Source organism: Chinchilla lanigera, unplaced genomic scaffold, assembly GCF_000276665.1.
Source record: "Chinchilla lanigera isolate Chin_1 unplaced genomic scaffold, ChiLan1.0 scaffold00115, whole genome shotgun sequence".
NCBI classification, from domain to species: Eukaryota; Metazoa; Chordata; class Mammalia; order Rodentia; family Chinchillidae; genus Chinchilla; species Chinchilla lanigera.
Window position 1 is genome coordinate 1,158,452 of NW_004955516.1, and position 12,549 is coordinate 1,171,000.

Genomic DNA, 12,549 nt, shown 5'->3' on the forward strand with positions numbered 1-12,549 from the left:
TATAACTTAATAAAATTACTAAGTTTTTATTGCTAATAATTTTTTAAGAATTTAAAATCTATTTCAGAAATGAAATATAGTACATTTTGATTACTATAAAAGTTTAGAATTATAAAACCAACTATCATTATTTTAAAAACTCTTATCAAACATTCAGAAGCCAAATGACTATCCTTGAAGACAAATTAGGCTGGGGATGTAGCTCAATGATAGAGTGCTTGCCTAGCATGCATGAGGCCCTGCATTCAACCCCCAGCACCACCAGAAAGAAAGAAACAGAGAAAGAAACAAAGAAAGAAAGAGAGAAAGATTAAACATGGGTAAAATCTCTTATCTAAGTGAAGAGTAAAACCTTTTAGGCTTTGGTTAACAGATACTAAACTTAGTGGAAAATCTTAAATCAACATCTCCCTTATTATTATATTCCTGAGTTTGCTAAAATACCATAGATAACTCACTCTATATCTTTGCATAGCACTGTATTTTATTTTTCAAAAACAAAAAGTATTGTGATTATTTTCAATGTGAATAATGATGTTTAATAATATAATCATGATAGGAAGCTATTTATTTAATGTAGCTTAACTAAACGTTAAAGCCCTCTAACCACTATTTGCAAAGATTATTTAAAAACTATGATCAAAATTACATTAAACCTGTCACCAATTTTGATTTGCACCTTATGAAATCAGATTGACTTTTTCGAATAGAATGTTTTTATAAAAGAAATGAAATGGTGCAGTGCTAGTGGTTAGCACAGAGCCAGGCACAGTGTGGGTGTTCCATATCACTAATTTACAGTGAAAAGTTTTCTGATGCGTTATTTCTACATATTAACATACAATTCAATATAGTAGTCAACCTGAAAATATCCAAAAACATGTTAGACATAAAAATGTATTTTGAGTAACAATCATAAAAAAATTTTTTACATGTGGCTGGTTTTGGTCTGAGTCTTATAAAAACAGAATTAAATTTTAAAATAGGCCTTTTAAAAATATGCCTATGGGGCTACGTGTGTAGCTCAGGGGTAAAGCACTTGCCTAGCATGTGTGAGGCCCTGGGTTTGAGTCCCTGTACTGGAAAAATAAATAAATAAATAAATAAACAGGCTTACGAAAGCTGTTTTCCTATTAGCTGAATGTTTTGTGGATGGCAGGTTCAGCACCTTCCCACATGATCAACCTATCAACACCCTTTGAACTGATTATAACATACTCCTTAAAAGAGTTTCACTTAAAGACTGAATCTGTGCATCTGAGGATTGGGTCTAAGAATGTAGACTTTTGAACAAATAGCTCTACCCTACCTCCTGGAAAATTACTATGATCAGGTGGATTTAAGAAATAATGCTTTGAAAGCAACCAAAATAATTTTATCGTACTTCCATTACTTGATATATGTATCAAGCTTTTTAATAATCTGTATAGCTTATCATCATGCCTATTTCTTACCTAAAAGTAACAAAGTTTTGTTCTAAATCTCTTGATAGCCCAGGAGCTAGCTGATCAAACAGTAATCACCTTTATAAAACCTGCTGGTAGTGGCTTCTATAGTTTTCCTATTGCATATATCTTTTCTTACCAGAAGCAGAAGAGATGTCTAATAATTGTATTTCAAAAAACCAATGCGTAATTTACTCAAATGGTCACACTACTTATGAAGTAGTCTTACAATGCTATACCAACATCAGTTCTTAGAGTTATTTGCAAAGCTAGTTATCAAATGCCTATTTCTTCACTTTGTTTTTTTTTTTTGTTGTTGTTGTGGTTGGTTTTTTTTTTTTTTTTAGTTTTGCTGCCCAGGCTGGCTGCAAACTCCTGGGCTCAAGTGATCCTCCTGCCTGAACCACTTGAGTAGCTAGGGCTACAATCACACACCACTTATTTCTTTAAAAATTCAATTTAAAAAGTAGTATGTCAAGTAATGTACAAAATCTCATTAGCTATTTAATGCAACTAAGAGGCAACTATTTAACTGGCTATGTATACATGAAAAAAATGTGCATAGGTTCATTCTAACTGATCAAATAGTAACAAATCCATCTAAATTAAAAAAATAAAATAAGCAATGAAACGTATTCTCACACAAATATCATGGAGCACTGAGGAAAGTTGGAAAGTTTAAATTATTAGAAATTTGAAAGAACATTTAATTAGGATTAAAATCATGAACTGGTAGTCACTTCTATTTTCTAATAAGAGTTATTATAAGCAAAGAAAGAAAACTGTAAGCTTATTGAAGTGGGCTAAATAGTTGCTAAGTAGATTAAAACTATTTAATTGAACTATTTTAAAAATAACACAACAGTTTTAGCATTAGTAAAAATCACTGCTAATACACAAAAGCATATTATCAAACTTTACACACAAAAGTTGGGAAGGACTTAATACCAAATCCTTCTTTCCACATTTGCAGTTCATATTCCCATCTGTATATCAACAAAGTTGTAGAAGTTGTCTACATCTTCAGATGCGGTCTCCTTGTTTTCTGATACAAACATCTATTTTAAATGTAAAAGAAATAAAACATAAGTACTGTGACCCCATAATGCCAAAAGCCATGTCTCCACAGAATAGTCACAAGCTTATTTAAAAGAAATTCAAATACATCATCTATAATATTTAATTTATAGGTTTTACATAGAATCTGTGCAATATGGTTTCAATAGCTCGAATGTAAATGAAGCTCTTTTAAAATCCCTTGGATATAATTAATGTCTTTGCTTTTATAAGAGTTCAGTTGTATTTTATGACACCCGCAATTTTACTGTTTAATGTGCAACATTCAACATATGAAAACTACTGAGTGAGATTTATTTTAAAAACTCTTAGTTTCTTCTATTTTCTAATAAAAATCTCAGTAGGCTGAGAAGCAAAATATGATATGCTTTTCAAAGCTGGTAAAGATATATTACTAATTTTATTTCATGTTATTTATTTTTTCAGTGCTTGGGATTAAACCCAGGGTTTAGCTCATGGCAGGCAAATGCTCTAGCACTGAGCTATATTCCCTTTCATTGAAACAAGGTCTCACTATGTTGTCCAGGCTGGCATTGCACTCCTAGGTTCAAGTGATCCTCCTGCCTCAGCCTCCCAAATAACTGAGACTATAGGTGTGTACCAACACTCTCGGCATATATTACTAATTTTATATGAACTACTTTCTGAACATCACTAAAAGAAACTCTTTAATAGAACTTCAAGAGTAGATTCTACAGATGTCAGCCAGGCAAATAGAGGAGACATGGATTTTATTCTAGCTTTATCATAAATTAGCTGCATGGTGCTTGGAATTTAATAAACTTTCCTGGAGTCAATTTCCACACTTGTAAAATGAGAAAGTTAAATTAGATAACATCTTAACAATTTAACTCTAAAAAGTCTGAATAGTATAACCATTTCACTTCTCAGTTCCTTTTTCTATTAAATCTGATATTTGTCTTCTTCCTTAGTATTATTTTGATGATAAAATAAGAGAGAAGATAAAGTACTTTAAATTTTGCAAATTCAAGACAAAAGGACAAAACAAAAATTTCCTTTGTTATTAAAAATAGTCAATTGTATATTTATCCATTTAATCCTCTTTTATGTTTAGTTTTTAAATTATATTAAGCTATTTAAATCTGAAATTCATAGTAACTTCAATAAGAAATTTAGAGAATTTTTTTATTATTTTAAGCAATTGAAGTTTTAAGTTAGCAAAGAAAATCCAAAGCTTAGTACCCAATTATTTACGATATGTTCTAAAAAAATCAATGTGCTGGGTTAAAAGAGAGCTAAAAGTACTATTTAGTTGGAAGGAAAAGGAAATGAAATGAAATGTCAGACTGGGATATAGTCAATAAAATCTTATACCTTGGTCCCATTGAATGTCTTATTTATAGTAAGCTGACATTCTTCCACAACACCATCTCCATTGAACTCCAAGGCGATCACAGGACCTAGAAGTAAACCCAAAAAGTGTTTTCTTAGTATGAATACAAATATATGCTAAAATTAATCTTTGTATTCTCCCCTGAAGAATCTCCAGCATCTTCTTTGGGGGCGAGAAAAAGGGAAGAGGGAAGTAGACAGATGGGACACATTACCTCAGCTGCTTCTTCCTACACTAATCATGAAGCAAATTAACATAGAGTCTCGTCCCATGAGAAGTAGCTTCAGAGTTATTATAGAACTAGTGACACATTTTCAAATAGTGTTGTAAATAGTCTGGCTTTTCTAGGTTTTATTCTTCTATAAAAACCCGACAATCTCCACTCATTTATCAGCAAAAAGAATAGTTGACAAAATAGCAAATAAGATCAAAAGCAATCCAAGTCAACATAAGTAGTCTTGCCAGGCAGCCAGATCTGCTTCCAACTCTCCTACTCACCAGCCAAGTTCTGGGCCACCCACAATGGAGCTAAGCCAAATAGGAATTGAGGCCAAACACCAAAGTAATGCCCACCTGAAAGTATTTTCCTTGAGTGCGTTTTCAAGCTACATTCTAGAAACAATGATGAAGTTTTTAATTTTTTTTAATCCTACAAACAGAAAGATTTGTGCCTCCTTTCCTATAAATTAATTTGAATATTTAAAAAACCCCCATAACTTAAATTTTGGGGTCAAGATTCATGATTAAATGTTTGGTAAACTTGGATTGAAATGCAGCACTGGTGCTACTAGTGTCAAATTATTGGTGAGCATGGTCCTTAATTAGAAAAGCAAAATATGCCCTTTAATTCAGTTAGCATGTATTCAGCTATCACTATATTCCTAATGGACTTGCTTTTTATTTCAAATAGTAATGGGGTAGTCCTGACCTTCAAGGAACTACAAATTTCTTGGAAAAAAAGACATAAGTTCATTAAACATAGTTACAGAAGTGGCTTTTTTTCTGTACGGGGATTTGAACTCAGGACTTTGTGCTTGCCAGGCAAGTGCTTGTGGTACTGAGCTACATCTCCAGCCCCCAAATTCATTAAACAGATACAAAAACAACATCGAATGATGAAGTATAGTACTAAGGTGAATGAACATGAAAAAGTTGAATGTAGTCATATGCCACAGGAATACACAAGAATGAGAAAGAAAAGAATACTACATTGGGCACCAAAATAACTGAAGGTTTGTGATTTAATACAGACAACAGACTCAGAAATGGCAGAATAAGTAGCAGACAACTGCTGTATACAGTTAGCCACAGAGAACAAATTAAAACATGAATTTTTCAGCAGCACAGGGTATAGATTATGATAGGTACAGGATAAAGAAGGTAACTGGGAATGTTTTCTTGCTCTTGGCAAGCTCTATGGAGGCAGGTAATAATCAGAGGTATTAAACGAAGCAAGAGATGTACACATTGCAAGGGGAAAAATTCTAAAGGGAGGCATACAGGAAAACGCTGTTACAGAGCCTACACCTGAGGCAGAAGGGAAGCACCTGACTCATTTATCACCCCCCACCCGTCAGGCTGGAGCGGGTGTGGCTTAGCTAGCGGCTGCCTGCCCCTCCTCCTGGCTACCCTTTGCTCCCTCTTTCTCTTTGCAGAACTTGCTTCAGGCTCTTCCCTGATTATCTACCATTTTCCACTCCAACACTGCTGCAGTCCGGAAGCATGGGGCCCCTTCTCCACTCCTGCCCCTTCAGATGATATTGTTGCATTTTTGAGAAGGAGAGGGCACCCTGGAGTGGCTCAGATCAGGAAGGGAAGGATCTGGGCCCCTTATTTGCATACTCAACATTCACAGCAAGCCTTCCAGAAGATTCCCTGGTTTCAGTCTTTATCCTCACTGAGTCAGGCCTGAAATATGTTACAATAGTAGCTCTTTCCCAGGCCTATCTCCGTTTTAGTCTAGGTTTCCTTCAGTTTTAGTCTAGGACTCACTCTTATATACTGGTTCCTCTGTGCTGCAGCCCAGGCTCTGTTACAATAAAGACTTCCTTTGGTGTTCCTGTAAACCTGCTTGTGATTTATTTCTCAGGTAGTACATAAACCTACTTGGGATTTTTATCTTCCAAAGAAAGATGAATAAACACCAAAGAGCTCCAGAGACAGCAGCCAACAAAGACCAGCAGCAGAGAAATAGCATTTGGTAGACTTGACCTCCAGTGTCCAGCACAAGCAGGCATCAGAGAGTGACCTATGGTGTCCAGCATAAGCTGGCATCGGACTGTGACAGCTGGCAGTGGCAGTGACCAGCAGCTGGCTGCCTAGGGTTGGCACCCAGCATTACCTGGTAACATCAGGACTGCTAGCAGAGCTGCACTTTCCTGATTCTTGAATCAAGCAAAAGAATCCTAGGCTGATTGGCAACACTCCCACACTTGGATCTACAGTCCAAACTGGGTTTACAAGTAACTTGGTCTGTAGGCTGTCACATGATCACAATAGTTCCTCTCTCTCTCTTTCTCTCTCTTCCTCCTTTCCTCCCTCCTTTGATATACATGTTTTGGATTACAAGCAGAAGAAATTATTCTCACAAACTAAGGTTTTACTGTATTTAGAAAGTTTGACTCTAATGTAAAAAGATAAACATCGAGAGAGGAAAACCTAAGAAAAATGTTTACCTGTTAGAGGAAGGAGGGGTGCAGATGGAAGGGATAGGGATGGATGGAAGTGAAGCTTCTCTGAACGTATGTTTTTCATATAATTTTGACATTGGATATCATGTCAATGCCTCATAAAACCAAACTTAAGTATGGAAGAAAAGCAAAAGCAGTTCCTAAAAATTAAAGACCAACTAAATCAAATGAGTCTAACTGTATATTAAGTTGTTTTTTTTTTTGTACTGGGAATCAAACTCAGGACCTTGTGCTTGCCAGGCAGGCACTTGTGCCACTGAGCTATATCCCCGGCCCTGTATATTAAGTTTATGATGTAACAACACGTAGAAAAGAATAATTCCAACCAACCTTATGAGGCAATATTTTGACTGTGCACCCTCAGTGGAGTATGGTCTAAGTATGGACCAAAAGATGGAAGGAAATCTTAAAATTATAGTAATCTCATTTGTAGTATTAAAATTTGCTATTATTCTGAAACTATTACATAAGTTAAATCAATATTATAAGGAACCAAAATTTTCAGAGTAAAAGTATTATAAATGAACACATTTTAAATAAAAAGTCATATATTGGCAGTGAGTTTGTGCTATCATTTGGATTTTAAATGTCCCCCAAAGGCCCATGTGTTAAAGGCTTGGTCCCTAGCCCACAGCAGGTAGTATTAACATCAAAAGGTAACTCCTAGGGAGAGGTCTTAGGTCACTGGAGACTGCTCTCAAAGGGGACTGTGGGGACCTCAATCTCTTCTCTCTCCTTTTTGTTCTGGCCATGGGGTGAATGGTCTTCCTCTGCCATGTGCTCTCACCATTGTGTACTGTACTGCCAAGGCAATGGGTCCAATCAGTCATAGACTGAAATCTCTAAACTGTGAGCCAAAAAAAGCTTTCCTTTTTATTAAATTAGTCATCTCAGGTATTTTGTTACAGTAATAGAAAGCTGATTAACACAGTTAGTGATTGTTAAAACTGGAGGAGAGATACAGGGGTTATATAGATATTTCTCATTTAACAACCTAGTTCCATTCCTGTGACTAGGCAGTCAAATGAATTGGTTGCTAAATGAAAAGCTATATATGGTATGTACATTATAATACTCAGAGCAAAGAAATGGTCAAAGGAATCCCCAGCTTGAGAACTTTGCTTTTATTTGTATAACTCTTAAATGCAGTAATATAATGTATAACAGAACATAAAACTACCGTGCTGTATAATACAATCAGCAAAAATTACAGTACTATTTAAATAAGGTATACTGTACTATAATGGCTTGTGTCTAAATGTGCCCCCAAAGCCTCATGCAGTCAAAGAGCTTTTTCAGAGCTGGCTGGATCTACAGTGTGTGACTGATTCATGGTGCAATGCTAGGATTAAGGGTGCTAGGATTAAAGGTGGGTGATTACTAAATCAGTCCACTGATTGCTTTGGCACCATATTAATCCTGGTATCCCGGATATAATATAAGGGCAAGAGAGGGGCTTATCTTCTGTCTTGCTTGGTTTGCTATCTTCTGGCCAGCATGAACTGTTTCTCCTCCACAATGCCTGTCTGCTGTGCCACCTTGCCTTGGAACCAGCCAATTATGAACTGATACCTCTACAAACTGTGAGCTAAATAAAACTTTCCCCCTTTAATTTTGGAAGTCAGCTATTTTATCTCAGCAGTGAGAGAAAAGTAACTAAGACATATTCCAAAAAAGACAATGAGGGTCTATAAACAAGATGTACCAAAAAATAAAAAAAAGAGGTTGCAAGTCCGAGCCACAGGTTATGATTCCAAAGAGTCTTTAAACAGGTAGGTCATTAAACAAGGAATATCTGTATTAATCTGTATTTTTATGTTTAAAATTTTCCATTGAAATATTTGATTGGCAAGGTTAGAAAGGTCTTGGCAGAGAAGACCTCTTGTATATTTTGTAATATAACTTAGCTAACTTTATACAAGAAAACTGTTGCCTTATTTTTTCAATTTCAAATATCAATGTTAACTCATGATCTTTTTCTAAAAAAAAAAAAAACAACTTGGTTTCTGGTTATAGCCACTGAAAAAGCCAAAAAGAAATAACAACTCAACCACTAAAAGAAACAGCACCTAACATGTATTTCTAAATATAGTTCTGTACTTTATTTTATTTTTTTTTAATTTTTTTTTTAGTTCTGTACTTTAAAAGTACTAAATCATGTTTAAAAAATAGATAATTATATGTCTGAGGAAAGAATGAAGATCAACCTGGAATCTCCTGTTGTGCCAAGAGGCAACAAAGATAACAAAGGCCAGAGTGATTTTATCAAACGGACACAGAAGTCAGCCTGAAGGGGCTCCTAATGACCAAAGATAAGACATAGTTTTAAAAGCAGATGGAATAATTCCTATAGTTAATTAAAATATTCTGAATACCTAAAAACTCATGATTTCATAATAATATTTAGAAAAAAAGAAACAAAACTAACTGGACATCACTGCAAGTTGCTAGGGTAGCAATTAATTACTCTGAAAATTGATGCTATTTTTCTCTTTATTTATTCTGCTTTTCTCATGTGAAGCATATGTCCAGTTAACCAAACACCTGTAGTACACAAGGTGAAGTTCTGTTAACATCCATTAATAAATGCAGAGGTAGTGATATAATTAGAAAACGATCATTTTGCAACTCTATTAAAAGATCTGGTTCGGGCAAAAATCAAATGATTTTAGCATTATACCAGGAACACTACATTGAAAAGGTCATTATCACTTGAATTCGCTGATCAACTTAGCATGCCTGAAAGTACAAAAATCAATTATGCACCTTCTTATTTAAAGAAATAGGAATTAATGCCACACATAAAGTATTCTAGCCAAAAATAACTAAACCTGAATGTAAACAAGGCTTGATCTAACTTCCAGTCTACAAAAAAAAAAAAAAAATAGAGAAGCAAATTAAACCCATGAATACTTTAGAATAATTGACCAAACTTCTTCCACAAAACAGACATAAAACAAAAAGAGGAGGAAGAACACCTGTTTTTGATTAATAGATATGACACAAAACAACCAGTTACAATGAGTAGGCCTATTTATATCTGGATCAAATTAACTAAAGAATTGTTTTAGACAATTAAGGAAATTTGCTGATGAACTGGGTATCAGATGATCTTAAGGAATTATTGCTAACTCTGTTAGATGTGATAATGCATTATGCTTATTGAAGGAAACATCTGCTTTAAGTTTGTTTTGTTTAAGATATACACTGAAATACTTAGGGATAAAATGACATGACAAATCAAAACTTGAATAGAATATTTTAGCAAAAGAGAGTATAGATTTTTTAAAAGTTTAGGAAAAAGTTGATGAAACTTGGGGATGGGACATATGAGGTCAAGGAATTCCACTTTTGAGTAGAGATGCTACATTTGGAAATTCACAAAAGAGCATTTAAAAAGTATTTCAAACCAAATAAATACTGAACTAAAAAAAGTTGACATTAAATGTAGCGGTTCTAATTCTGCAGCACAGAAAGTGTGAATTAATAAATGTAAAATATACATTTATTCAGAATCACTACAAAGAAATACTGTATATTTTCTTTAAAGTTAGGTTATTACTGAAAATTCTTGTTTTCTATAAAGAATATAATGTGGAATTTAGAAATGCAGTCTTGGGACAACTATGTAGGCATGGGTTATAGTTTGGATCTAGAAAGTCCTCCAAGAACCATGTACTGAGTGCTTGATCTTCAATGCAGAAATATTTAGAGATGGGACCTAAAGAGGTGATTGGATCATGAAGTCACTAATCTCATCAATGGATTAATGCACTGATAGCTGAATGGGCCATTAAGAGGTAGGGTTTAGCTGGAGAAAATAGGTCACTGGTGGATGTGCTTTGAAGAGTCTCTCTCTTGCACTCTATCTCCCTTTCCCACCTCTCCCCAACCCTGCCATGATGATCTGACGCACCACAGGTTCAAAGTAATGGAGTCATCATGCCATGGACTGAAACCTCTGAAAATATGAACCAAAATAAACCTTTCTATTTTGTCAGAGAACTGAAAGGTGGCTAATACAACAGGTAGCTTGGTTGATATTCTTTAATGAAATTATAATGAACTTCCAATAAGTGACCTAATAATTTTCCAACAAAGTACTACCAATGAAAAATGTGTATAAGTGTGTCAGTTTTTTGCTTGCTTGTTTTGTTTTTCTTCCAGTACCAGGAATAGAACTCACAATCTTGCACTTGCCAGGGAAGTGCTGTGCCGCTGAGCTAAATCCTCAGCCCCAGTGTATCACTTTTGATTAACATTTGTGGATAATCCTGTGGTAGATTGGCAACTGGTGGTCATAACCACCAGTTGGTGGTTATAACCTCCAGCTGTACTGAGTAAGCGTGGTGCTGGGTGTGGGAGGCCCACCTGAGGACTGTTGCCAACAACAGAAGAGGCAGACCTGGAGAAGAAGTTAGGCTGTTGGGAGCAGAGAAAGGCTGTTGGGAGCTGGTAGAAACTGTAAGGAGCTGTTGGTTCTCTTGGAGGAGTTTGTCATGCTGGCTTTCCTGATGAACTTGGCTGTTTTCATCCTTCGAGGAGCTTAGGACCTTGTTGACACTGATAATAGCTTCAGTTCACTTTGGGGGAGCTCTGGTCCTCACTCTGAGCATTGCTTCCTGGCTCGGGCGGGGGTTTTGGGGGAAGATGGTGCACTGCCAGTCTCCTAGAGAAGCTTGCTGTGTTGGCTTTCCTGATGGGAACTGGGCATCTTGATCATCAGAGGACCTTGGGACCTCACTGTTGCTGAGGATGGCTGCAGTACTTTTCAGGGGAACTCTGGTTCTTACTTTGCACGTCACTTCTTGGCTCCAGTGTACATCCCTCAGCCTGCTAGCACAGATCCTTCATCACACTGGCACGGACTTCCTAGATTCCACCACTGACCTTTGGGCCTTCCCAGCACAGATCTGTGAAACAGGCCTGCCTGAGATATGTCATGGACTCTGGGCCTCCAGCTGGATTCGTGGGAAGCAATTTTATGAGCTCTAGGTCTTCAGCTGGACTCAGGCAGGACATTTCTGTGGGATCCAGGCCCTTGGCTAGATTCCTTGGTCTTAGTGTGTAGACAGACTTCCTGCACTCTTTTGTATGTCATTCTTTGGGTGACTATTATAAATAATCTTATAAAATATGTGTCCTGTACTATATTGTTCTTCCTTGCAAAATATCCCCCAAACCATGACAAATCCTAAAATTTAAAGAACTACATTGTTGATGATGTACTTTTTGAATATTCCTGTTTGCCTCTCTAATGATGATGACTTTAATTACCATGATTATTTCAAACTGAATCATGAGTTCACAGGGATCATTGGTCCTGTTTTCACTGTTTGAACATGAATTTCTTACTCAAATACTTTGCAGTAGCTTTAAGTATAAACATTTGAGCTGTCATTAAAATCTGTGAGACTAAAGTAGACAAAAAGACTTCTGGATGTATTATACCATGAACCCTTCTGAATTATCTAATTTGACCTCAGAATAAACCACAATAATGTCTCAATTAGATTACAGCAACATCCGTATAATTGATCTTTCTGCTTGCCCTTAAAGCATTCAGAATTATAGTAGTTACTTTTGTTGTGCTTGGGATCGAACTCCAGGCCTCCTGCAACTGCTCTACCACTGAGGCGCAACCCCAGCACCAGAAGGGAATTTAAAAAGGACTATGAGGGGTGGGGGTATAGCTCAGTGGTAGAGTACTTGGCTATCATGCGCAAGGCCCTGAGCTGGATTCCCAGCAAAAAGTGTGGGAACTATGACATTCCTTTGCTCTAAAACCTCCAGTAAAATATGACCTATATTTTTACTTTTTATTACTCTAAAAATAACTGACAGTTCAAAGCAATAATGCTAACAATGTAGTAAGTGATTTATTTTTTATTTTTTTGGCTTTTTTCCGGTACCAGGAATCGAACTCACGACCTTGCGCTTGCCAGGCAGGTGCTGTGCCGCTGAGCTAAATCCCCAGCCCCCA

At 36.1% G+C, this 12,549-nt stretch overlaps 1 protein-coding gene across 1 annotated transcript in view; it reads right to left on the bottom strand.

Moving 5' to 3' along the window:
• Positions 1 to 1,696: 1,696 nt before the first annotated feature.
• Positions 1,697 to 12,549, bottom strand: part of Rp2 (retinitis pigmentosa 2 (X-linked recessive)) — a 33,393-nt gene continuing 22,540 nt past the window's right edge. The window contains exons 3-4 of the mRNA XM_005409001.2: positions 3,858 to 3,943; positions 1,697 to 2,503 (exon numbers count right to left, since the gene is read on the bottom strand). Coding sequence (XP_005409058.1) covers positions 2,420 to 2,503; positions 3,858 to 3,943 — 170 coding nt within the window. The 3' untranslated portion in view covers positions 1,697 to 2,419. The remainder of the gene's footprint in view (positions 2,504 to 3,857; positions 3,944 to 12,549) is intronic.